The 26,649-nt window shown below is 43.1% G+C and overlaps 1 protein-coding gene across 1 annotated transcript in view; it reads right to left on the bottom strand.

Annotated features, from left to right (window-relative positions):
* DYNC1H1 (dynein cytoplasmic 1 heavy chain 1) overlaps positions 1–26,649 on the bottom strand; it is a 378,125-nt gene that overhangs the window by 51,394 nt on the left and 300,082 nt on the right. Inside the window, exons 62-71 of the mRNA XM_029597957.1 lie at positions 21,875–21,969; positions 20,709–20,883; positions 20,092–20,167; positions 19,503–19,663; positions 11,178–11,289; positions 10,979–11,039; positions 10,747–10,870; positions 10,147–10,260; positions 7,669–7,839; positions 4,966–5,183 (exon numbers count right to left, since the gene is read on the bottom strand). Coding sequence (XP_029453817.1) covers positions 4,966–5,183; positions 7,669–7,839; positions 10,147–10,260; positions 10,747–10,870; positions 10,979–11,039; positions 11,178–11,289; positions 19,503–19,663; positions 20,092–20,167; positions 20,709–20,883; positions 21,875–21,969 — 1,307 coding nt within the window. The remainder of the gene's footprint in view (positions 1–4,965; positions 5,184–7,668; positions 7,840–10,146; positions 10,261–10,746; positions 10,871–10,978; positions 11,040–11,177; positions 11,290–19,502; positions 19,664–20,091; positions 20,168–20,708; positions 20,884–21,874; positions 21,970–26,649) is intronic.

Here is a 26,649-nt window from a genome sequence, read left to right as displayed (position 1 = left end):
TAGCAAATAGATAAAAAGAACCCAAAGCTAACACTGGAAAAATTAACTGCGATGGCACCAAGAATGATCCCTTGGAACAGGGGTGGCCAACCTATGGCTTGGGAGCTAACGTGGCTCTCTCATGTGCAAAATGTAGCTCTTGCCCTCCTGCCCCCATAGTAACTGAGCACCAGATCAGAGGACAGAAGGGTCAAGGATGAAGCAGGTATGACAGAGAGCAGAACACAGCAGAGGAGCCATTCTGCTTCTTTCTAAGATCCTTACCTCCTGTCCCCACAGCGCTGCTGATTGCAGTGGAAACAAAGTTTGACCAGGGAGCAGAGGTTTTTCTCTACTCATCCTGACTGAAAGTCACCGCACTGGGATCTTCTGTTTTACGCTAACAGTAGAAGAAAGGAGGGAGTCACCTGGAGCTTCAGTCAGGGCAGAATGATTTGTGGCAAGGGAAAGGTATAAATGCTTTGAGAGAGAGCATGTGAAGTGGTGAATGTTGGGGAGATGAAGGATGTGAATGTTTGGAGGAAGAACGGTGCATGAGGGAATGAGTGTGTCTAGAAGAAGTGAAATGAAAAGGGTTAATATTGGGAAAGCTAAGGGGGATGAATGACGGGAAAAGGTGAGTCCAGGACTGAATGCTGGAAATTTGCACAAAGAAGAGCTAAAAGCTGTGGGGGAGGTGAGCAGGGGGCGAATATCTCCCTCCATGCTGCCATGTGTTACGCAGTAGGTGTGAGGGGACTAGGGCTAGGGTGGCTGAGAATGGTACGAGGAAAGAGGAGCAAGATAAAGAGGTGCATGAGGATCCATGTGGGAGCGGAGTTATGTGGAGCTAGGGTGGGGGAGTGGAGGGACATAATTTAGCCACAGATGGGGGGTTGAAGGATTTCAAAAGAACTGGGGGGAAGGCAGTAGAAGGGTACAAGAAAGCCAGAGAGGTTGGGTGTGGGTGAAAGTAAGCCAGAGGTGATGATGGGAGAGTGAAAGGAACATAAAAATATAAAAACATAAGAATTGCCAAACTGGGTCACATCAAGGGTCCAAACCCAGTATCCTGTTTCCAACAGTGGCCAATCCAAGTCACAAGTACCTGGCAAGAACCTAAATACTAGATAAATCTCAAGCTACTATTGCTTATTAATTAATAGTTTATGGATTTTTCCTCTAGGAACTTATCCAAAACTTTTTTAAACCCAGTTACACCAACTGCTGTAACCACATCCTCTGGCAATATATTCCAGAGCTTAACTATGCGCTGAGTGAAAACATTTTTTGATTAGTTTTAAATGAGCTACTTCCTAACTTCATGGAGTGCCCCCTAGTCCTATTATCTGAGAAATAACAGATTTACATTAACATTTTCAAGTCCTTTCATGATTTTGTAGACCTCTATCATATCCCCCCCTCAGTCGTCTCTTCTCCAAACTGAACAGCCCTAATTTCCTTAGCCTTACCCCATAGGGCAGCTGTTTCATGCCCCTTATCTTGGTCGCCCTTCTCTGCACACAGTAATCAAGATGCGGTCTCACCATTGAGCGATACTGAGGCATTATGACATCCATCATTTTATTTGCCATTCCCTTCTTAATTCCTAACATTCTATTTCCTTTTTTGATGCCACAGCACACAGATTTAATAAAATGCTTGTCTGAATAGCCATGTTTTTAACAGTTTTAAAGGACTTGGCACTGTCTGCCATACGTGGAACTTCAGGAAAGGAATTCCAGATAACGGGTGGCCACAGAGAAGGCACAATCTCTGGTAACACCAGGCCTGGCATGCAATGGTGAGGGCACATCTAGAAGGCCCCGTTGTGTGGAATGGAGCTGACAAGACAGACAATGATGCCATAGTAAAGCACTGCTCCAAGGTGAAGTGTCGGAGGAAATCAAATTGAAGGTGATGGTTGCAATCTTATATTTAATGCAATCAGAAGCCAGTGTAACTCGAAGAGAACTAGGATGATGTGCTCACGCTTGCTAGCACCAGTGATAAGTCGTGCTGTGGCATTCAACAGAAGTTGGAGGGGTCTAAGTGTTATTGGTGGAAGCCCAAGGAGCGTAGAATTACAGTAGTCTACTAAGGGTAGAATAGAAGCTTGCATCACTGTTCGAAAATTTGCTTTCTCTAGCAAGTGTTTAAGGTCACATAGCACTCTTACATTTAACTTGCCAATGTTTATGCTTAATCCTGTTTCCTTCTGATGGATCCTTCTTCCAAGTTTTGAATGAAGTTCTTTTGGCTGAAACAGCCTCTTTTATCTCGCTTTTTAGCCATCCTGGCAATCATTTGACCTTCCTTCCACCTTTCTTAATGCAAGGAATACATATGGACTGCTTCTAGGATTTTTTTTTTTTAAAACAATGTCCATGAACTTTCCCTCTCTTGTCTGTTCCTGAACCAATTGCTCCATAAAACTCATTTATTCCATCCAGGAACTTTATCTCTCTAGCATGTACCGATGATACATCTTCCCAGTCAATACTGGGGTAATTGAAATCTCCCATTATTACTGCACTACCAATTTGGTTAGCTTCCCTAATTTCTCTTAGCATTTCACTATCCATCTCACCATCTTGGCCAGGTGGATGGTAGTATACTCCTATCACTATACTCTTCCCCAACACACAAGGGATTTCTACCCATAAAGATTCAATTGTGCTTTTAGTCTCATGCAGGATCTTTATCCTGTTAGAATCTATGGCATCCTGGACATAAAGCACCGCCCTGCCACCAAGATGCTTGCACCATTGTCTCAACCACACATTGAGACTCCAGAGCTGTGCCTGCCTCTGGGGACCTGCGTGTGGATCAGGGAGCATTTCAGAGAATGCTACCCTGGATGTTCTGGATTTCTGCTTTCTACCTAAAAACTTAAATTTGGCTCCCAGAACCTCCCTTCCACATTTCTCTATGTCGTTGGTGCCCACATGTACGACGGCCAGTTCCTCCGCAGCACTGTCTAAAATCCTATCTAGGTGAAATTACTACTTACCTGAATTTCCTTCCCTCTAAGGCAGGGCTTCCCAAACCTGTCCTGGGGACCCCACAGCCAGTTGGGTTTTCAAGATATCCATAATGAATATGCATGAGATAAGTTTGCATACACTGAGTCTCCACGGTATGCAAATGTATCTCGTGCATATTCATTGTGGATATCCTGAAAACCCGACTGGCTGAGGGACTGGCTGAGGGATCCTCAGGACAAGTTTGGGAAGCCCTGCTCTAAGGAAAGCAGGTCAATCTACACGAGTGGGTTATGTGCCTCTACCAGCAGATGGAGACTGAGAAAAGCTGACGTCACGGATGTATAAGCCCTGCCTTAAATCAGCCCGCCGGTATTCTCTGGAAAAGCCAAACTATGGACAAACCGATTAGACTTGAGCATGACTATTAACCACTCATGCTTCCAACCAATTTGGAACACTGAGACAGTCAAAGGAATTAACATTTAATAAATTTAGGGCCCGGATATGACACTTACCAGTCCTTTAATGAACAAACAAGAACACTTTGCGTCATCCGCATAAGGACGAACTAAAAGGCAAGTTGGCAGCCAAGGGCGGGTTGTGGATTGGCCTGCCAGAGTGCAGAAGAAGGAGAAGTTACTACTTACCTAATAATTTCCTTTACTCTAAGGAAGGCAGGCCAATCCATATGAGTGGGATATACCAAAGTTACTCCCGAACAGGGTGGGAGACTGCCTGCAGTCCCGTCAATACCGCACATGTGAATGTGGCGTCCTCCTGAGCCCGAACATCCAAGAGGTAAAACTTGGAGAAAGCGTGCAAGAACCATGTCTCTGCTCAGCAATCCTCGACAGGACATAACCAAAGCTCTGCCCATGATACCACCAGAGCCCCAGTGGAATGTGTCCTATCCTGTGTATGCAATGGAACATAAGCATCCACATAGATGGCAGAGATGACTTCTCTCACCCATCAGGCTATAGTTACCCATGTCGCCAGTTTACTTTATCTCCACCATAGAGCACAAACAGTCGGCTCAGACTGTCTGAAAGAGTTAGTAATCTTCCAGTACCACATCCGATGTTGCTTGACATCCAAGGCATGCAACAGACGATAATCACACCCACCTCTCTTCCTGTCCCGCATGGGAAGGGACATAGACTAATTCAAATGAAACTCCGAAACTTCCTTTGGCAAAAAAAGGTACAGACCTAATCAGTACTACTCCCAGAGTCATTCGCATAAACGGCTCATGGCAAGAAGGAGCCTGCAGCTCTGAAACTAGTCGTGTTAAACAGATAGCCAAGAAACTCAAGGCCAAGCTAAAGATCCATAAGAAGCATCGGTAGCCGCAAGGGGGGACATAAATGCCTAAAACCCTTCAACAACCTGGACACACATGGCCAGGAGGCAAAGTCCCACCACTTACTCCTGTTTGTTCACAGAGAACAAAAGAAATAAATTTATCACTTGTTTCAATATAATTATTAATTTTTAGTCATATCATGCTGTTTTATTCAGATAGCTGTTCCCACTTTGGCCAGCCAGGCGACTCCATGGCAGTACTGTACAATGCCATGGTGAAGACTAGAATTACATTCCTGAGCTCAATTTCTGCTCCTCAGACCAACTGGGCTGGAGGAAGTTGCAGAAATAGCCCATATTGGGGAGCTGGGATAAGGGGGTAGCAGAGTGGAAAAAATTCTCAGCCATCATACACTGGTGATACCTCATGGCTAGACTTGGGCTGTACACACAACTGGTTTCAGACAGAGCCCCTGTCTCTGGCCCCTGATCATGAACTGGCACTGTGATGGCTGAACTAGATGGAGAGGTTAGAAAAGGAAAAAAAAAATCTTTGGGTACTTCTAAAGAGTCACAGCATCGCTATTCCCCAGTATAAGCTGGTTTCAACTGATCTGGAAGCCCGCCACCATACATTTCACACACACAAAAAAAAAAACCAACCAACCCCAAAATCAAAAAAGCAGCATATTACCTGATTCCATCTGGCATTTGGATGTCTTTATGTCCATCAACCTTGCATGCCAATTTAAATTCACTATCAAAACTGGCAGTCGTGAATAACCGTTCAAGGAAAGTGTTCAATAAACGTTGATCAAACTCATTATCAACACGGCCACCATAAATAGACTGTGCCATCAGGGTCTTTAGAGCAGACCATGGGATCTTATCAGGTGAAATATTCTGTCGCCCCTAAAAAGGAAACATTTCAAAATGCATTCCCATCATTTGCAAAGTCAAATGAAGAAAAAATTGAAAACCATCATTTATACAATAAATCTGTGTTTTCTAACAACCAATTTTTGTTCCCAAACTATGATAACTAAATACCAAAACACATTGGGGCTGATGTAATAAGACATATGCTGAAATTGGGGCTATTTCTCTGTGCATATATATATATATTTTTTTAGCGTGCTTGGCAAGAACAGGTGGCCCAGTGGGATATAATAAGAGAAAGGCATGCAAATTAGATAAGTGCAAAAAACGCACACAAGACCAAATACACGCACCAATACCCACATAAGCCCCTATTACAGAAAGACATGGGAAAAACAGGTGCTAATGCAAACAAATTTCTAAAGATTTCAAGTTATTATTAAAAATATTTTTTTCAGCACCTATCAGCCCTTTTACTCCATTGCTGGCATTTGTGTGGTTGTGTGTCCATACAACCTTCTCGCTGGGCACCCAGGGTCGCTTGGCATGGATCAGTCCCACCAGGAGAGAACAGGAGCCAGGTCGGACAGACCAGCGATCTCCAGAAGCTACAATGTGCTAACACCGCCCGGAGCCGCAGCATCTCGGGGGTCAGAACCATGACTGAAAGTCACCAGAGCGATTGCAATCTGCAAGCTCTGGGTGTCCGGTGAGGAAAAGGCTGTACGAATACATAACCTGGCATCAAAAAACTATTAAGGAAATGAAGGGACTTTAAAGTAGCTTAACAAAGCTAATGAGAACTAATGCTAGCAATGAATAAAAGGGCCTCCAGACAAGCACTTTAACTCTTGCCCTGACTCAGGTGCTAAAAATCTGCACTAAATGATCTCCCTTGCTAGTGGGGTTCCCCTGCATAGTCCATGAATAGGTAATTGCCTCTTTTACAAGCTATTTGCACGCATTTTTCCCCTCACTGAATGCACTATTACATATGCACTTAAGATCAGTGTGGAAAACCATGTGCAGTTACCCGTGGAAGGTTCTGCGCAGCTTATCACATCAGCTTCACTGTAAATGTGTTATTTTTATATTACATATAACGATTTTCATGTAATGCCTTACTGCTATCTCTAGAACTCCACTCAAGTTTACCTCTCTGGACATCTAGAGGTCCTACCAAGCACAGCACAGACCTGCTGCATCTACATACACGTCCCTATACCGGCACCTTCATGCTTGCCTCTGGGCAAGCAGCTGCCTGCATGCTACCCCTTTGTGTTTCTAGGGATACAGACTCAATGAAGCCCAGGAGGGCCACGCAGTTTCTAGAAATGCACAAAATGCTGGGATCACTCAATCAGAACCCCGGTTCCTCATTCGGAGAGGAAGTTAGGAAAGTCCTCTTTCTAGAGTCTATAAATACCCTTAGTTGTTCCGGGGCATAAAATATATAAACATCTCTATTAGAGGTAACAACTCCTTTACAGGGATATCTTAGAAGAAACTTAGCCCCCATCTTATTTAATTCCTGTCTCATAGAGAGAAAGTCTTTCCTCCTCTCGTGTTATCTTCGATAAATCTGGGAAGATTTGGACACGTTGTCCCATAAAGCTTTCACCCATATGTTGAAAATACTTCATTAACAAACTTACATCAGTACTAGCCTGTTAAGTGATTTCAACAGATATAGGTTTCAGTTTTGTGACTCCCAAAATTATCCACCCCCCTTTCAGAAATAAGATTGTGGTCTAAATAATTGATTGTTAATTTCTGCAAGTATCAAGTATGTTAGGTGAAAAATTGATGTTTCTGTTTTCTGAGCAAAGTTTATCTTTGTATTTATCTAAAAAGCAATAAAAATAAAATAAAAAATGCTGGGATCACCAGTTAGAATAAGAGACGGATACTAAATAGTATATGGCAAATTAAATGTGTGTGTGTTCAAACAGCCAACAGATAAAATAAAGATTCATACAGTTAACACTACCTAGGGAGTTTCACTGTACTTAGGAAGTGCCTAGGGAGGTTCAGGATATGCTGCCAAAACTAGAATGTATGAAGTTGAACACTTGGCATAGATCTGGTTCATCTGCACTCCCAGCAAATTTGGAGTTAGTTCTCTATGGGCTGTTTCTGAATCAGGGTACAAAGCAATAGCTTTCTGACCAATGGGTATGGTAGGATGCTACAATCTTCCAACTCCCTGAGGATACTGGAAAATACGCTATCAAGTCTCACTCTGAATCAAGCAGGCATTCCATGTCCCAGTTTTAATTAAAGTGTTTCAAGGGTCAGGACAACACCTGCAGGCCAGTTTAAGGGAAGAGTAGTTCCTCTAGGGAAAATAAAAGTTCCAGGCAAACAAGGAATCACAGTTCACACAGAAACCCCCATTTTCCATAGTAATGAAAATGAAACATACTGTAATGCTTTTACGTAGGATGTTTTGGAGCAATGATGGAATAGGCATCTCCTAAAGACCACTGCTTGGAGTCCAGCATGAAAAACAACTTACCTTCGCTGTGTCATCCAGCCAGGTGTCCACTGTGTCACAAGCAGATCTTAGGTCAGATTCACCAAACTCATACTTTTTGGACCAGCCCAGCGGAGCGTATCGCAGTCGTTCTTGAATGATAGCATGGAACCAGGCAAGCAGGAAGTACAAGCGGGCCCGCTCATTTGGAGCCTAGACAGAACCAGCACAAGGTAATGAATCACTACAGAAATCTACCTCTTTCAAAGAAAGGGAGAGAGAATTTACCTCATTGCTGACCAACTTTCTTCAAGGCTTCTTAGGCTTACAAATTGTGAAAATCTTGAAATATTTAATCAAATTTATGTTCCTACCACCAACACCTTCAAAAGATGGACGCGTTTCCCCTTCTTACTCATGAAACTGCAAACCTTGATGTACATCATGTGTATTTGTTTAACATTAGCCGTTAAAGATCATGTAAAGTAAATGAATGAACCAGATCAGGCTGGCTTTACTGCTCAGGCAGCAGCTCAGGTTTGGGTCTCCTGTCCCTCAGGAACAACTTAGTTTGAGTGCACTGACAGCAATGTGCTCTGATCTAGGAAGAGGGAAGGCAGCTACCTTGGTAATCCAGACAAATCTGGCAGCGCTGAGGAAGAGTTTCAAGGAAGATTGCCATCTAGACTTCCTGTCAAGTAATCCTGTGAGTTGCCTGAGCACGGTATCCAGGGAGAGCCCCCATTTTAAAGATGGAAAACAGGAAGAGGGAAAATGAAGGAATGAGTCAGGCCTAATGAGAAGTTAGAAACTGATTTCAGTTAAAGTTAATGGAGCTCAGTAATTTGATAGCTAACTAGATTTAACTTGCCTGCCTGGTGCGAAGGTGGCAGACCTCACGCATCACCTAGATAGGATTATAGACAGCGCTGGGGAGGAGCCGGCTGTCGTGGTACATGTGGGCACCAACGACATAGGAAAATGTGGGAGAGAGGTTCTGGAAGCCAAATTTAGGATTTTAGGTAGGAAGCTGAAATCCAGAACCTCCAGGGTGGCATTCTCTGAAATGCTTCCTGTTCCACGCTCAGGTCCCCAGAGGCAGGCAGAGCTTCGCAGTCTCAATGCGTGGATGAGACGATGGTGCAAGGAAGAGGGATTCAGTTTTGTAAGGAACTGGGAAATCTTTGGGGAAGGGGGAGACTTTTCCAAAAGGATGGGCTCCACCTCAACCAGAGTGGAACCAAGCTGCTGGCACTAACTTTCAAAAAGGAGATAGAGCAGCTTTTAAACTAGAACAAGGGGGAAAGCCAACAGTCACTCAGCAGTGCATGGTTCGAAGGAATGTATCCTTGAAGAATACTAATAATACAGGAGAGTTAGGCATCCCAAAAGAGAGATTCCAATAAAAGCAAACATAGTCCATGTGTCTATATGTAAAAAATCACCTGAGCTGAAGATTTCCAAATAATCCCTAACATCTGAAAAGCAGGTTAATACAAACGAGTGAGGTTATCAAATGTGGGGATGGTACAAAATTATTCATAGTTAAATCACAAGCGGATTGTGATACATTACAGAAGGACCGGGGCATTTAAATCAATATGGTGACCATATAGATGGCCAGTACAATTCAGTAAAACGCCGAACGATACTAACTACTTGGATATAACACCAAGTCCCCTGACGAAAAATCGTGGATTCGAAACAAGGCCCTGTTGGGACATGGACATGGCAGATGTATACATAAGCAGATAAGTTGAAGGGAAGTTTTCTCACGGTTTAGATTTTGGCTTATTAAAAAAGTATTGGCGTTTTTGGAAAAATTCGGCATTATTTCAAGAAAATTGTCAAAAACAATGTCTTTAAAATAGCGAGTGACTAATGTCACAAATTTATAATATTTTTTAATTTCACATTTTTCACTATAGATTAGTGCACGCGAAGCAAACTTAGAAATACCCACCACGGGTGGGAGGAAGTTGGTTAGTGATTAAACCATAATACACTGCTGGATGCAGTGATAATGAATTTATATGAAACCTTCCCTCTTCTCTCCTTAAAAATTCTCTTGTGGCAATTTGCTTTTGCTCAATAAAGATAAAATAAATATAAAAAATTGGATAGACATGTTCATCTTATGAAGTTATTTGGAGACAGCAAAGAGTTTAATTCTAACATCTGAGGAGATATCGTGTTGCAATGGTATTGGTATTATATCCCTCAAAAAGATAACTAGTGCATCGTTGATATGATCTACTATGTAGCATCATATTTTAAAACACAGTAAAATTATTCAGGAAATTTATTACAATTTTAGCAATATGGATATTAACTAGCATTGCATTACTAAGTTATAGGGGTTAGTATACAGACATGTCAATACTACCATTCTTGGCAAAGAAATCAATCTACCTAATTTGTCACTTGTGACTTACTATTTTGAAGTGAGGCATTTTCTGAAATTCATTAACAAAATTTACATATAAAGTAGCAACATTCATTAAATGAAAATGGATTTACCTTGCACATTCTGGCAACAGGAATACTGCTGAAAGTCCTCAGCATATTGGCCTTCACACCAGGAGGTGGTTCAAACACAAAAATTCGACCAGCCCGCAGCAAATTCACTGGTACCTGACAAAAAAAAAAAAAAAAAGCAACACATCATTTGGCCTACTCAGGTAGTTGTCCTTCAGGGGGGGATACGATTTTTTGTTTTTCTCACTTTTTCCCTGTTCGCAATGTGCTTTTAATTTTATATTCTGACAATAACCTGTGTGTATGTCTGTACTTGAATCACAGCATGCAATCTTCACACCTTCAATGTTCCTGCACATTGATCCTCTATTATATTATGTATGCCAAATTTTCTACTTCAGTGTTCCAACTTTGCAAATGGTACGCCTGAATTTTTTGTTACCTGTTATTTCTGCCAAATATATCTTTTCATAATGCACAAGCAGATTTCTCCCCCCCGCCCCCATATACCGTGGGTTTTATACAGAATGCTTCCTGCTATTTCCAATGTACTATCTTTTCTATCATCCAGAACCTTTCTAAACCTCGGTAAAGGTGAGTGACATTCAGATATTTACCTGCTAAAAAAATATCTATTGTTACCTTAGGATTGATTTCCATTGTGAGAAAAAGCCTGAAGCAGGCATGAGGCTGTAAAGAGTGCAGTTTTTTCTCCAGCTGCATTAACCAACCTGGTGCTAGGTGCACATTCTTCAGCATAACCCACCTAGAAGAAACACAAAAAAAAAAAAAAGGAGTGGCCAACTTTGTATTTCATCTGCTTAAAATTATCCAGAATGTATCTGATAAAAAGCTGAAGGGGAGATTAACCTACCTGCCCGACTTTACTGCTGTATTTATTGCCTTTTCAGCCTGACTGAAACCTTCAGCAGAACCTGCAAGTGAAACAACAACTTAGAAAACACAAATTCATTGACATTTGACAAGTTTCATACAAAAATTCTCCATTCATATTAAAAACAAACAAACAAACCTAGAAATAAAGGGGTAACCATTGCTTTATCTTTCCTTACCAATGGCAATAGAAGTAATCTGTGTGTTCTGTTCAGCAGCAAGATCTTCAACACGCCCACTAGCATCATATCCAGGTACCGAGCACATGAGTACTGGAGTACTGGGCTTCACCTTTAAATCAAAATCCAAAGTGAGAGAATGAGCAAATACTCCGTATGTGACAAAATGAAACAAAATACAGAGCAGCCACATTAAGAGGGTGAAATTCCTTCACACTGGTATAAAATTATATTGTTAGATACAACACTAGGAAAATGCCAGTACAACTTAGAAATTTAAGTCAAGAGACAGAAACAAAATAAACCACAAAACACTCCCATAACCCTAAACTACCACATCAAAAAAGTGAATACAGAGTCTATGCATTTCCCCACAAAATATAAACCTATTCAAACCACAAATATACAGTAATAGGTAATAGTACTAGGGTTTGCTCCAAATCTCAAAGCAAATGTATGTGTGCACTCTGAAAACTATCACGGGTACAACGTACGCATAATTACAGGTGCCTTTTTGTCTGGGTAGAATTTTGCTTGTAAAGTTTGCACATAGATTTGAAAATGTACTTTAAGCCTGTACTTTTCTTCCCTTGAGCTAAAAATGCCCCTGGAAAGCAGAGATGCTTGCCTGTAACAGATGTTCTCCAAGGACAGCAGGATGTTAGCCCTCACACATGAACATCATCAGATGGAGCCCCGCATGGAAAACTGTCAGTTTCCAGAACTTTGACTTGGCATACTGAGCATGCCCTATACCACGTGACCACACGGGGTCCCTCTTCAGTCTCATAACAGAATTACAATGAAAAATAAATAGGAGAAATCCAACTCCATGGGTGGTGGGTGGGTTTCATGAGAACTTACATCTGCTGTCCTTGGAGAACACTTATTACAGGTAAGCAACTCTGCTTTCCCCAAGGATAAGCAGGATGGTAGTTCTCACACATGGGTGAATCCCATGGGTGCTACCCCAAAAGAAAAGGGGACCAACAGATACCATGCAGGTGCCAACAGGCACAACAGTGCTATTGGGAACAGAAGGGGAGACAGCCTGTACCCAAACAATAGCCCCTAGGTAGGGAGAATTGGGTTCTACACCTCAAAGAGATTCCAAAGGACAGACTGGCCAAACCTAATGTCACATCGGCAAGTTTGCTGTCTGGAACCGGGACCACCACGCCCAGACACAGGGGCCAGGTGGGGATTTGCTCCACCGCTTGCCGCTGGGACCGACCGCACGGGGAAATAGAAAAAGGATCTCGAGAATCTTGAGCAAAGCGAAGGCGTACCCGTCTCTGAGGACGTCGAGGACCCACTGGTCCGACATGAATTTGACCCATGCCACGAAAAACAGGGAGAGTCGACTGCCTAGGAAGGGGACGGAGGAAAGAGTCAAATGAACTTCATTGTGTGGCAGGCGTAAGGATGGAGCGCGTGGGCTGGCACTCACGAAAGGAATGGCGCCCACGGGAAGGCTGCGACCAAGACTGCGAACAAGACGGAAAAACATAGAAACATAGAAACATAGAAATGACGGCAGAAGACGACCAAATGGCCCATCTAGTCTGCCCAGCAAGCTTCACACATATTTTCTCTCATACTTATCTGTTTCTCTTAGCTCTTGGTTCTATTTCCCTTCCATCCCCACCTTTAATGTAGAGAGCAGTGATGGAGCTGCATCCAAGTGAAATATCTAGCTTGATTAGTTTGGGGTAGTAGCCGCCGCAATAAGCAAGCTGCACCCATGCTTATTTGTTTTACCCAGACTATGTTATTAGCCCTTATTGGTTGTTTTTCTTCTCCCCTGCCGTTGAAGCAGGGAGCTATGCTGGATATGCGTGACGTATAAGTCTTCTCCCATGCCGTTGAAGCAGAGAGCCATGCTGGATGTGCATCGAAAGTGAAGTATCAGGCCCATTTGGTTTGGGGTAGTAACCGCCGTAACAAGCCAGCTACTCCCCGCTTTGTGAGTGCGAACCCTCTTTTCTTCTCCCCTGCCGTTGAATCAGAGAACTATGCTGTATATGCATTGAAAGTGAAGTATCAGGCTTATTTGATTTGGGGTAGTAACCGCCGTAACAAGCCAGCTACTCCCCTCTTTGTGAGTGTGAATCCTTTTTTCCACATTTCCTCTTGCTGTTGAAGCTTAGAGCGATGTTGGAGTCAAGCCTGTGTATGTTTATTTAATAAGGGTATTGACTCCAGGCAGTAGCCATCATTCTGGCGAGTCACCCACTCTTCATTGGCAGCCTCTTGACTTTATGGATCCACAGTGTTTATCCCACGCCCCTTTGAAGTCCTTCACAGTTCTGGTCTTCACCACATCCTCCGGAAGGGCATTCCAGGCATCCACCACCCTCTCCGTGAAGAAATACTTCCTGACATTGGTTCTGAATCTTCCTCCCTGGAGCTTCAAATCGTGACCCCTGGTTCTGCTGATTTTTTTCCTTAGGAAAAGGTTTGTCGTTGTCTTTTGATCATTAACACCTTTCAAGTATCTGAAAGTCTGTATCATATCACCTCTGCTCCTCCTTTCCTCCAGGGTATACATATTTAGATTCTTCAATCTCTCCTCGTACGTCATCCGATGAAGATCCTCCACCTTCCTGGTCGCCCTTCTCTGTACCGCCTCCATCTTGTCTTTGTCTTTTTGAAGGTACGGTCTCCAGAACTGAACACAGTACTCCAGGTGAGGCCTCACCAAGGACCTGTACAAGGGAATAATCACTTCCCTTTTCTTACTCGATATTCCTCTCTCTATGCAGCCCAGCATTCTTCTGGCTTTAGCTATCGCCTTGTCGCATTGTTTCGCCGACTTCAGATCATTAGACACCATCACCCCAAGGTCCCTCTCCTGCTCCGTGCACATCAGCCTTTCCCCCCCCATTAAATACAGTTCATTTGGATTTCCACTCCCCATATGCATGACTTTGCACTTCTTGGCATTGAATCTCAGCTGCCATATCTTCGACCACTCTTCCAGTTTCCTTAGATCCCGTCTCATTCTCTCCACTCCTTCCGGCGTGTCCACTCTGTTGCAGATCTTAGTGTCATCCGCAAAAAGACAAGCCTTATCTTCTATCCCGTCCGCAATGTCGCTCACAAAGATATTGAACAGGACCGGTCCCAACACCGATCCTTGAGGTACACCACTTAAAACTGCTCTCTCTTCAGAGAAGGTTCCATTTACCATCACACATTGTCTTCTGTCCGTCAACCAATTTGCAATCCAGGTCACCACCTCGGCACTCACTCCCAAGCTTCTCGTTTTATTCACCAGTCTCCTGTGCGGAACCGTATCAAAAGCTTTGCTGAAATCCAAGTATATGATATCGAGCGCTCTTCCTCTATCCAATTCCTTGGTTACCCAGTCAAAAAAGTCAATCAGATTTGTCTGACAGGATCTTCCTCTGGTGAATCCATGCTGCCTCTGGTCCATCAATTCTCCGGACTGTAGATAGTTCACTATTCTCTCTTTCAACAGTGACTCCATTACTTTTCCCACCACTGAAGTGAGGCTAACCGGTCTGTAGTTACCAGCCTCCTCTCTGTTCCCACTCTTGTGAAGCGGGACCACCACCGCTCTTCTCCAATCACTCGGCACCACTCCCGTTTCTAGGGATCTATTGAACAGGTCGCACAGCGGTCCCGCCAGCACATCTCTGAGCTCCCTCAATATCCTTGGATGAATCCCATCAGGCCCCATGGCTTTGTCCACTTTCAGATTCTTTAGCTCTTCCCATACATTATCTACTGTAAATGGATTTTCCTCTGTTCCGCTTCCCTCCAGTTTCTTGTTGTGTAGAGATGGTCCTTCTCCAGGGTCTTCTTTAGTGAACACAGAGCTGAAGTATTCGTTTAATATTTCTGCCATTTCTTCGTCTCCCTCCACACATTGATCATTTCCACCTTTCAATTTCACTATACCACTTTGGACCTTTCTCTTTTCGCTGATGTATCTGAAAAATGTTTTGTCACCATATTTTATCTCCTTGGCAATCCTCTCTTCTGCTTGACTTTTTGCCAACTTGATTAATTTCTTTGTCTCCCTCAGTTGATACAAATATTCTTCTTTGTGCTCCTTCCTTTGGGATCTTTTGTATTTCTTGTATGCAGTTCTTTTAGCTTTAATTTTGTCAGCCACCTCCTTTGAGAACCAGATAGGTTTCATTTTTCTTTTGCTTTTCTTTACATTTCTAACATATAGAGCAGTTGCCTTGGCGATTGCTCCTTTTAGATTGGTCCACTGTTGATCCACATCTCTCTCATTTTCCCATCCATTTAGTTCTTCCTCTAGGTACTTCCCCATTTCCTCAAAGTCTGTGTTTTTGAACTGTAAAACTCTGGTCTTTGTGCTCCTTTTCCATATTCTTTTAGTGATATTAAACCATACCGTTTGATGATCACTGGTGCTGAGGTGGGCGCCCACCTTGACATCAGAGACTATTTCTCCATTATTGAGCACTAAGTCGAGAATAGTTCCTTCTCTCGTGGGTTCCAATACCATTTGTTTGAACAAAGATACTTGCATGGCATCCAGTATTACTCTACTGTTTTTAGATTCTGCAGATGGGATTTTCCAGTCTACATCTGGCATATTAAAGTCACCAATGATCACCACTTCCCCTTTCTTACCTATCTTATGGATGTCTTCAACCAGATCTCTGTCCAGCTCTTCCTTTTGGTTTGGAGGCCTGTAAACCACTCCAATGTAAATGGATGCTCCATCATCTGTTTTTAGGTCTACCCATAGTGCTTCTTCCTTGCCCCAACTTCCTTGCAGCTCAGATGCTTGGATATTATTTCTGACATAAAGAGCCACACCTCCCCCTTTTCTATCCACTCTGTCCTTCCTTAACAAATTATAGCCTGGTATTGCCGTATCCCAATCATGAGATTCTGTGAACCATGTCTCTGTGATGGCAACGATGTCCAGTTCTGCCTCTGTCATTAGGGCCTGCAGATCTGGGATTTTATTTCCCAAACTATGAGCATTTGTAGTCATAGCTTTCCAGGTACTCTCTTTACGGTTATTGCTTTTCCTGTACTCCTTATGAGACTTTAGTTGAGATTTGTTATTCACTTTACTCGTTCCTTTTGCAGTTGTGCCATTGATGACAGAGTTATCCATCTCAATGTTTTTCTCTAGAATTTCTTCAGTTAATATAGGGAGGGCTTTATGTTCTTGTTGCATTTGATACTGTGTGTGTCTCCTTGTTACAGGTCTAATTCTACCAGAGCCCACTGTGATCCTGTTTTTTAATGATTTACTTGATGAACTGATTGAGTGGGGGGGTATACTTGTTGGCTTCCCATCTGTCAAGAATGGGTGACTGTGGGACACATGTGTTATCCTACCTGAGTCTACTGTATTTCTTTTTCTTGACTCCTGGTTATTCTTTGGTGTTGGGGAATTATTTTCTGAGTAATGCAATATGGGTGTAATTCTTTTAATTGAAGCTAATTGAGCTTTAACCTCAGTCAGCTCCGTTTTCAAAGAAGAGAGCTGTGCACAGATCGGGCAAGCTCCAAGTCTCCAGATGCTTTCCCTCAGAATAAAGGCACTACAACAGTTGCATTGGATAGTTCTCATATTGGTTAAGTTTTGGATTGGTATGTCCTTAGCTGTTAACTTACTAATTGATCTTGTTGCTAATGCTAATTTAGACAGTCTATATTAGTAATCTAATCCCAGGGGTGGGTGGGTAGAGGGGTAGAGTGGGAGGGAAACAGTTGAACCTGGGACAAGCAGGACACTTTCTGGAACTTTATTAGTCCTTTAGCTATTAAAGGACCCCCCTCAGCACTTCTGTGCCAATATTAACCAGATTATTAAAGAACAGCTATACAATAATAGAAAAGCAGGTATACTGGATCTTAAAAATAACAGTTTGCAAGCAACAGTTACAATTATTGTATAATAACAGACCTAGAGAAAGGTATAAAACACAGAAGTTCTACTGCTCAGAGAGCCCAGATTTTAGTGCAGCACAAAGCAATTAGAAGAATAGTGAAAGAAAACAAGCAGGGTTTTTTTTTGGTTTTTTTCTTTTTTCCCTCAGAAGAGCACCCCAGAAATTTAAGAGTCTTTTATCCCCCAGAAGAAATTTAAGAGTCTTATCTGCACAGGAACAGAAGAAGGAACCTCTCTGGGACTGCCTCAAGTAGTCTGCAATGCCCAGCCAGGTCACTATTTACCTTCTCTGCCACACCCAAACTGGCCTTAACTGGACACCTTAGGAAACTTCTAGTTCTTACCTATTAAAGGACCCCCTCAGCACTTCTGTGCCAATATTAACCAGATTATTAAAGAACAGCTATACAATAATAGAAAAGCAGGTATACTGGATCTTAAAAATAACAGTTTGCAAGCAACAGTTACAATTATTGTATAATAACAGACCTAGAGAAAGGTATAAAACACAGCAGTTCTACTGCTCAGAGAGCCCAGATTTTAGTGCAGCACAAAGCAATTAGAAGAATAGTGAAAGAAAACAAGCAGGGTTTTTTTTTTGGTTTTTTTCTTTTTTCCCTCAGAAGAGCACCCCAGAAATTTAAGAGTCTTTTATCCCCCAGAAGAAATTTAAGAGTCTTATCTGCACAGGAACAGAAGAAGGAACCTCTCTGGGACTGCCTCAAGTAGTCTGCAATGCCCAGCCAGCCAGACTGCCTGCAATGCCCAGCCAGTCTGCAATGCCCAGCCAGCCAGACTGCCTCAAGTAGTCTGCAATGACCCCCTGAGGAGTCACCCTGCCCGCGTGGGGTATACCGTCTCTGGCCCAGGTAACGTGGACAAGAGGGTGTAAAGGAACGGGATGGTTTCGGACGTTCCTTCGGAAGCCTATGGACCTTACTTTCCCCCAAGGAATCCATAGTTTCTCAAGGCCCTTGCCAAGGAGCAGCTTACCTTTGAACAGCGATGTGCCAAACCGGGCTTTGGAGGACGCATCGGCTGACCAATGGCACAGCCAGAAGAGCCGTTTGGCGGACCTCGCCGTAGCCATCGCTTTTGCCTGGACGTGGAGAAGGTCGTAAGCGCAACCTCTGCCCACTGGGGGGTCCCGGGTGCAGAGCAACTTTGAACCCACCTGAGACCTGCCTGCAGCATGAGACTGCTGAAAATAGGCGCACGTACCCCCAGCGCCAGGACATCAAAAATGCGCATCACATGAGCCGTGAGCTTGCGGACCTGTGCGGCTTTAAAAACCGGTAAACCCTCCTGTATTGTGATCGCATAAGTAGCCCCCGGAGGGATTATTGTCTTGTTTTTTGTTTTTAAATCTAAGCATACCTCCGGGAGGGGGAGCTTATCTAGCGCACGGCCCACTTAGAGTCCTGTCTCGGGAGCGTTCCATGCCCGTAGGCGCTACAACTTGTGAGTGGGATGATAGGGGAAGGCGATTGCCGGATCCCTGATTTCCATCAGGACTGGGTCCATATCCTTGGGCAAAGAGGCCGTAAGGGGTGGAAGAGTATCCTCCGCATCAGTGGCAGGATCCAGGGGTACCGGATCCACCGGGAGGTCGGGAAAGGGGCACTCCCGGGACCACCTGCGCCCCAAGGGACCCGGGGACTCCGCAGCCGGTCTAACCATCAACGGCGTGAGGAAATTTTTTTTTTTTTTTGCAGGTTGGAGGGGAGGGGGGGGGGGTACCTTCCACCTCCTCCTGCAGGCTAAATAAAATCTTCGCAGGAGGGCAGCTAAATCAGATACAAAACGAGCCCTGGAAGTCCTGGGTGGGGGAGAGGAGGGAGAGGCAAGAGGGTGACAGAAAACCCATCCTGGGGGGCCAGGGGGCTGAAATCGGGGGGTAGCTGCAAAAAAACAATAAAAAAAAAAAATCGGCCCTCCAGCCCCAGGGAGCTCTGAAAATGGAGTAGACAAAAAATCCAAAATGGCCACCGTTCCCGGGCTTTCCCGGCCTGGCCAAGCTCTGGGGAGTTGATCCCTGGGCTAAATTTGCCAGCCCTGCCGAGGAGGGACCTACCCCACCCGGCAGAGAAAAGGTCCCCTCGCAAAAAAACACGAAGGGGCTGGCAGAGAAGAGGCAGGCTGCCTGCTGCGGCAAAGAGAGATAGTGCACTTATATTAAAAGTGGAGACATCACTTGAAAAGCTTGATTTCCATAATGCAAGTTCACAGCAAGAAGAGATCACCTTGTTAGCAAATATTCCATCCTTTTCTTAAGCTGCACTAAAAACATTATTCAGATATTGAATTATAAATAATAAAATCTGTGAATAAGTAACTTGCGCCGATTCACATGGACATGAAGTCATTGCAGGCCCCAAATACCTAGAAATGCTCACATCTCACTAACTCACCTCGTTTTCTACAATGTTTGCCAAGTCTAACGGTTGATCTATAACAGACATGAAGGATTCACTAAGAATTGTTGAGACAAATATGTGAGCCATGGCTAGCAAACGATCTGGGCGGAAGGTCTGGATCAAAAGCAAGCGATGAATAGTCTGCCCAATAGGTGCTGAGAAGGAAGAGAGATAATTAAGAATTTGGGTCACATCATTCAGAAATTGTAACAAAATTAAAAAAAAAAAAAGTTTAGTTTTTCCTGTTTAAACTTTTAGAATGACAAGTTACACTGACAATTGATCAAAACATTATCTTTCAAAGCATAATACTAAAAATTGCACTTTTAGAAAAAAAAAAGTCTACTATTCTCCTAAGCAGCAGGAACCACTCATTAAAACTCTAAATCTGTATCTGCTCTCTTTTGAAGGGAATTTCTAACAAAGTATACATAAATACTAAGCAACTGTGTAACTGATATTCCAAGCTGTATTACAGAGCAGGAAAAAAAAAGTCTGAGGCATGGTCTAAAGAGGTCTCAATACTTTGGCCTGGGCATATGTTGCTGTGGGAGAGGGATAAGTTGTGCTCCATTGCACTTACTTGAAGGCTTTTCTTCTATCCAAAGATATGGCACAGTCTGCTCTGGTGAATTACTATCCAACCAAATGCAGAATTGCTGCAGGGAAAAGATGAAATGACTGAAGTATGATGCACGGCATGTAACAGTCACATTCTATTGAACATTTCAGGTCAAATGTGCACAAATTTAATTCTTGGATTTTTAATCTACCTTTCCTGGCTAGCCAGCCAATTGAAACACAGTTTACAAAAGGTGAAAGATAGGTCAAACACTAGGCCACAATCTAGGAAACTTGATTTACATTACCCTAGACAATATACACATATTTTGATTCAGATGAACAGGAAATCACTGCTGCTCCAAGAATCTATAAATACCCAGATCTCATTAACGTGCCTCCTTTTCTACAATGCTTGCTAAAGAGCATGAAAATAAAAATACCAGTAACTTCTGATGCATCCCAATTTAAAAACATTCAGTAGTACCTAGTATTTTTGCATTATTTTTGAAAATTAAGTAGAACACCCTGAAAATTCATGCTGGGCAAGTCCAGCAGAAAACACCACAGGATTCATGCTATGCCACTTTATGTAGCATAATGTATTAGATGAAAACTTAAGTTTTGACAGTCACTTACATCATCTGCTTGGACCTTTGAAAGCAAGTCCTTAAATTCAGGAAGGCAGCTTAACCTCATAACTGCCTCTACTTGTTCCTCACTGAGACCACTGATTTTGGGAACAGAGGCAGCACCAAGTACAATTTCCTTTCCTCTTAAGAAGTGCTGGAATTCTGTATCATAGGTAGGCTCCCTAAAAAGACAGCAAAATGAAGAAATGCTGCTCTGTTTACGTAACACAAACTCATATGTCACTTACTGGTGGTGATTTTGTTCTGTGTCATGTGTTCAAATTTTATAAAATATTTCAGAACTACCAATATGATCTACCCAAGAGACAAAACCACAGGAAACATTACCACCAATAAAATTATAGTACATCTCACTTTGTCAGTTTTCATTTTACCCTGGTTTGCAGAAAAAGTACAAGTTATGCTGTACTTTTACACTGCATCCCTCTAACAAAAAAAGCTTGTCCCAAAACAGTTCGCAAAACTGTAAATACATTAAACCGGATACAGCCTGTGTGCTGTGGTAAAAACAGATTTAGCAAACTAATAGCTGGATTTATCAAACTGCTGTAAATAAATATCGCATGCGGTAGAAAAGGGTGTGTTTTATGTTAATTCCTAATTATCACAATGTGCGCTACATTAGCACTTCGCATAGGTATTACTACAAAGTGCGTTAACTACACTACTACCTAAACCTCACCTCAAGTTAGTAGGTGGGCCTCCTTTAGTAGCATAAATAGCTGCTTACTATGATGCCACCCCAGAGGTGCTCTCTCTCCCCCCCCCCACCTAAAAATGCCCAAAACGGAATTTGCAAAAAGAAATCGCAAATTTCCTTATGAGCATAATGTACACCGCTCAGATTAATGCAGCTGAAAGGTGTAATTATTTTTGGCATTTAAAACTGCAATATTATGCATTAATGGCTTCGCAAAGTGCGAAGCCAGCCCACTTTTCGGAAATCCTGCCCCGAACTTCGCCCCAATCCCCTTTTTTAAAAATTTGCATCGTGCCATGCATTATGGTGCTTATATGCGTTAAGGTGTTTTCGCATGCGAAAACGAGTTAACATGCATTAACGCCATAACGTGATTTGAAAATTGACCCTATAAATTTGCCATTGTCCTGAAAATAAAAAAATTACACTCACTGTGAAAAGAAAATAATTACCCAATAGTGCCTTTAAGTTTGATTCTTGCCAACAGCATTGCAAACGTTATGTGATCTTGATGCAGCATACCACGAGCCACTCTATTAAATGCTACCTGTTGCCAAATAAAAGATGTTATTTATTTATTTAAAAACTTTTATATACCGGTATTAGTATGCATACATCATACCGGTTTACAATGTAACTTTAAAGGTAGAAATTACAATGAACAGGGAGGGCGAACAAGGAGGAGTATACAAAGAGCAGGAGGTGGAGGAATTAAAGCAATAAATAAAAACTGCAACGGACTATTTACAGGAATATACAAGGCGTAGGCAAGATACTTGCAGAAGTCGGTGTACTTGCAGAAGTCGGTGTTATGGCAGAGCTGGATGTTTTTTGGCCTGGGTACAAACTTACTTTAAGGCAACTTTTCAATAAATATTCAAATGGTACAGAATAAAAAAGTTAACAAAATAAGGCCTTTTCTTAACAAAAGATAACCAGAAGATGCTAGCCAATCCAATTGCTATACTTATTAAAATTCTACGTGTTTTCTGGCCTACTGTGGCTGGAAAGTTCCCTGTACATACCCAGATCTATCCAGACTCCTGGGTTTTGCCTCCCTTCCAGCAGATGCTAGAGGTGCAAAACCTGTAGTCTGCACATATATTGTTTATTGTTAATTTATATTTCGAATGTTCCTATAACATCTTTCTCTATCCTTCCTACTGCTGTTCTCTCTCCTCCTTCATTGCTGCTCCCCCTTCCCCATCCCTGTTTATTGTATTTCACTCTTGTTATTTTTGTTAAAATGTAAACCGGCATGATGTTAAAAAAACAAAATCAACAAATAAATAAATATATATAAAGAGGGAAAAGGAAATAGGAGGAGTTCTTCCCAGAAGATTGTCAGGTCCTGGTGGGACCATCCCTTCTGGCCCTGAGGTGGACGAGCAGGGGGTTTGGGACCCTTATTTGGCTCGGTCCTTTCACCACTGGGGGTAGATAACTGGTGGGGCTAGTTTCTTTTTATTGAGTCACTTGCCTGGGGGGGGGCAGGGCAGATCACAGGAAGCCTGGCAGGTGCAAGGCTGTGTTGGCTTTCTTTGGTGTCCTCTGAGCGGCTGTCGGGGGCCCACACAATTGAGCCGGCAGGGACTATGCTGTGTGGCAGCTGGTGCTCTGCATGCAGCGATGCACACACCTGTCCTAATCAAGCATTCGTTCCCGCTGCCTCTCAGGGAGAGAGGGTAGCTCAGGAACGCTTGAAAAAGTCAGGGAGGCATCGTGAATCCATGGGCTTTGTGCGTGATCACCACTCCAGGCTTTATATAGAATCCTTTGTTTTAATCCACATCAGTTTTTAAAGGGTTCACGGGCTTCTTTTATACAGTTTAAGAGATAAACTCGGTCAGGTTTTAGTTTGAAACTAAGTAATGGTCTTCACTTTCTTTTGGGTATTTTAATTTTCTATTTTATTTATTTTTTTATTGTTCCAACCTTATTCTTTTATTTATGTTTGTTTTTCCATCCTTTTTTTTTTTTTTTTTTAAAGAGTTTTTAAGCACAATATATGGAATGTAAGGCCCTTGTATCCGCATGAGGTGCTGCACACAGGCAAACACCGCTATCATTATTCAACAGGTAGTTTAACAATTTTTCATTGCCTTTGTTTTAATTTTACTATTTTCTCATTTTTTGTGATTCTATATGGGTACCGTTTGCAGATATTTAATATTTTTAAATGGGAGGATATTGTTTGACATGAATTAATGTTGAACAATGGGAGTTCATTTCTTAACACTAATTAAGAAACATACCACCCCTGTTTTATAGCTCAAAGATATGCAGTAAGCAGTTTCCTAAATATATGACTACCGATTGACTATGTTTTATCAGTTTTCCAATCATAAGCAAAGTTAGAATTGATTCTGAACCACTTTTCATACCACAATTGCTAATTAGACTGGTTAAGAAATACCAACCCCTGCTTTGTTACATAACTGTTCTCTTATATGACCACTAGATGACCATTGTATACTTTGACTTTTAATCATAGGCAAAGTTTGAACCAATTCTGTACTCTTTGTCTGACCACAACTATCAATTTGATGGGTTAATATTTATGTTTTCCTTTGTCTAGTCCTAATCAGTATTGTTTATATAAGTTCTGATTTTTTAATTATTTAATGTGTCATGCATGGTTTTAAATGTGTTTATATGTTTATACATGTGTATATGTTTCTATGTAGCCCCTGAAGCAGCTCGAAACAGAGCAAAACTCGGCCTGAGTCAGGCTTTTTATAACGGAATACATTAATAAACTCCTTGGTGTTTACCGATCTCCTTCTTTGTTTGGTTGCTACTTGGATCGGTTTCCGGTTTGTTTCTTTGGACCAACGTTTCGTGGGCCAGAGGTGCAACCAGGATTCAGCGAGTCCTGGGTAAGGCTGCGCATTCAGATGCTACGGACAAAGCCTCAGGGGAGTCTGAGGACAGGGAGCCTCCAAATAGAGGACTCTCCTGAAGTGGATTCTTCTACGGAGGGACAGGATCCAGATCAGGGACGGGGTCAAGCCTTAGTTGTGGAAGGGAACGATCCTAAACTGGTTCATCTTTTCCACAGGGAAGAATTATGGTCCCTGATTCCCTATGTTCTTAAGGAGCTGGTTATTAAGGTTCCGCGAGAAGAATCTGATCAGGAAGTGGTGGACTCAGTCATGGATGGCTGAAGAGGTCCAGTGGAAGCCTTCCCTTTCCATAAATCTGTGAAGTTAGTGGATAGGGAGTGGGATACTCCAAGACCGGTTTGAAGGTTGGTAGAGCAATGGATAAATTATATTTGTTACCAGACACACTTGAATTGTTGAAGTTGCAAAGGTGGATGTCTCATTGTCGGCCATTACAAAGAAAACAACCATTCCAGTGGCCAGTTCTGCACTGCTTAAAGATAAGCAGGACAAAATTAAAAGTCCCTCTCAAAAAGATCTTTGAAGTGTCTGCTCTGGTCATTCGTGATGCGGTTTGCACCAGTTTTTGCTTCCTGCTGGTCTGCGCTGGGTACAGCAGATGCAAGCTGACAAAGCAAAGTCAGCATCAGAGGCTAAACAGGTCAAGCAGCATATGGAGCAGATGCATATGACCTCCTCAGAATGTCCTCCAGGACTATGTCATCAGCGGTCTCAGCCAGGTGGCTCCTTTGGTTGAGGAACTGGTCAGCAGATGTTTGGTCTAAGTCTCAGTTAGGAGCATTACCTTTTAAAGGGAAACTGCTTTTTGGAGAAGACAGAGGAGCTTGTGAAGCATCTGGGACAGAATAAAGAGCATAGGTTGCCGGAGGATAAGACGAAGGGCGGAAAAGGGTCCTTTTCTACGTGAATCTGTGGTTTCAGCAGAATAGGGCTTCAGGAGAAGCCCAGAGACAAGGCCCTGGGAAGATGGTTCCAGCTAGAGGGCGACTGGATCCAAGTCTAGTCATAGGGGGGTCAGTTGACTCTTTTCTATGAGGAGTGGGCCAGGGTCACAACAGACCAATGGGTTCTAAGTGTGATAAGACAAGAATTTGCTTGTCTGCTAAACGACTTGTTCATGATCTCTTCTTGCACTTCCATAAACAAAAGGTGGGTGGTACAGGAAACCATCAACCGTTTACAGATGCTGGGAGCTACTGCTCCCATCCCTATAGAATAACGGGGGGATGGGGAGGTATACCATTTATTGTGTGGTCCCAAAGAAGGAAGGGACCTTCCACCCGATTTTGGTTTTAAAAAAGGTGAACATGGCTCTCAAAGTTCCTCATTTTTGGATGGAGACCCTGCGCTCCCTTCTTGGTGGTGCTTTTGAGCAGCCATTAGTCTAGGAAGGGAAACACCTGCACCTCCAGTCTATGGAGGTGAGCACCCACCATGGCCAGACTCTTGGTAAAGACACGTGGAACTGAAGCGAGACCAAAGGGCAACATCTGTTTCTGGAAATGCCTCTCGCCCATGACAAACCAGAGATACTTCCTGTGACCGCGGAAGATCTCAATGTGGGCATATGCGTCTCTTAGATCGAGGGAGCAAAGCCGGTCCCCGCTTTTCAGGAGAGGAATCAGAGTGCCCAGAGAGACCATCTTGAATTTTTCTTTTTTGGGAAATTTGTTCAAAGCTCTCAAGTCCAGAATAGGACAGTGTACCCCAATTCTCTTTGGAATCAGGAAATTCTGGGAGTAGAAGCCCCGGTCCTGCTGCTGCAGCAGACTGGGCTTGACTGCCCTGGCTGTTATGAAGGTGGAGAGCTCCATCAAAAATATTTCCTGATGCGGGGACGGACCCCAAAAGGGGAACAGGGGAGAGTCCGATGGGACACCCAGGAAGTTCAGCCGATACCTTTGAACAATGGACAGAACCCACTGGTCTAAGGTGGCACTGGACCAATGATCCAGAAAGAACCGCAGCTGGCCTCTGACCGGAGGGGACTGGCGTCACGGACATGGTGGCTGGCTGATGCTCCCTTGCTGCCTGCCAAAACCCCATAGCGGGGCTTGTCTGGGGGCACTGGCTGAGGTCTGGGGTTCAACTGCTGTCTAGGGCAGACCCTAGAGATCATGCGCTAGGAACGGCCAAGAGAGGCAGGAGAATAGTATTTCCTCTGGCAATGAAAGGACCTCCTTGGGCCTTGTCGAGAGGACTTCCTGGTTGAAGATGGCGGGTCAGACGTACTGGCAGAAAGCTGTTGCAGGGTCTTCATGGTGATCCTTCAATTGAGCCACAGCATCCCTCACTTTGTCACCAAAGAGATATTTGCCAGG

Source organism: Rhinatrema bivittatum, chromosome 4 (assembly GCF_901001135.1).
Source record: "Rhinatrema bivittatum chromosome 4, aRhiBiv1.1, whole genome shotgun sequence".
Classification (NCBI taxonomy): domain Eukaryota; kingdom Metazoa; phylum Chordata; class Amphibia; order Gymnophiona; family Rhinatrematidae; genus Rhinatrema; species Rhinatrema bivittatum.
This window is presented reverse-complemented; position numbering and strand designations above follow the sequence as displayed.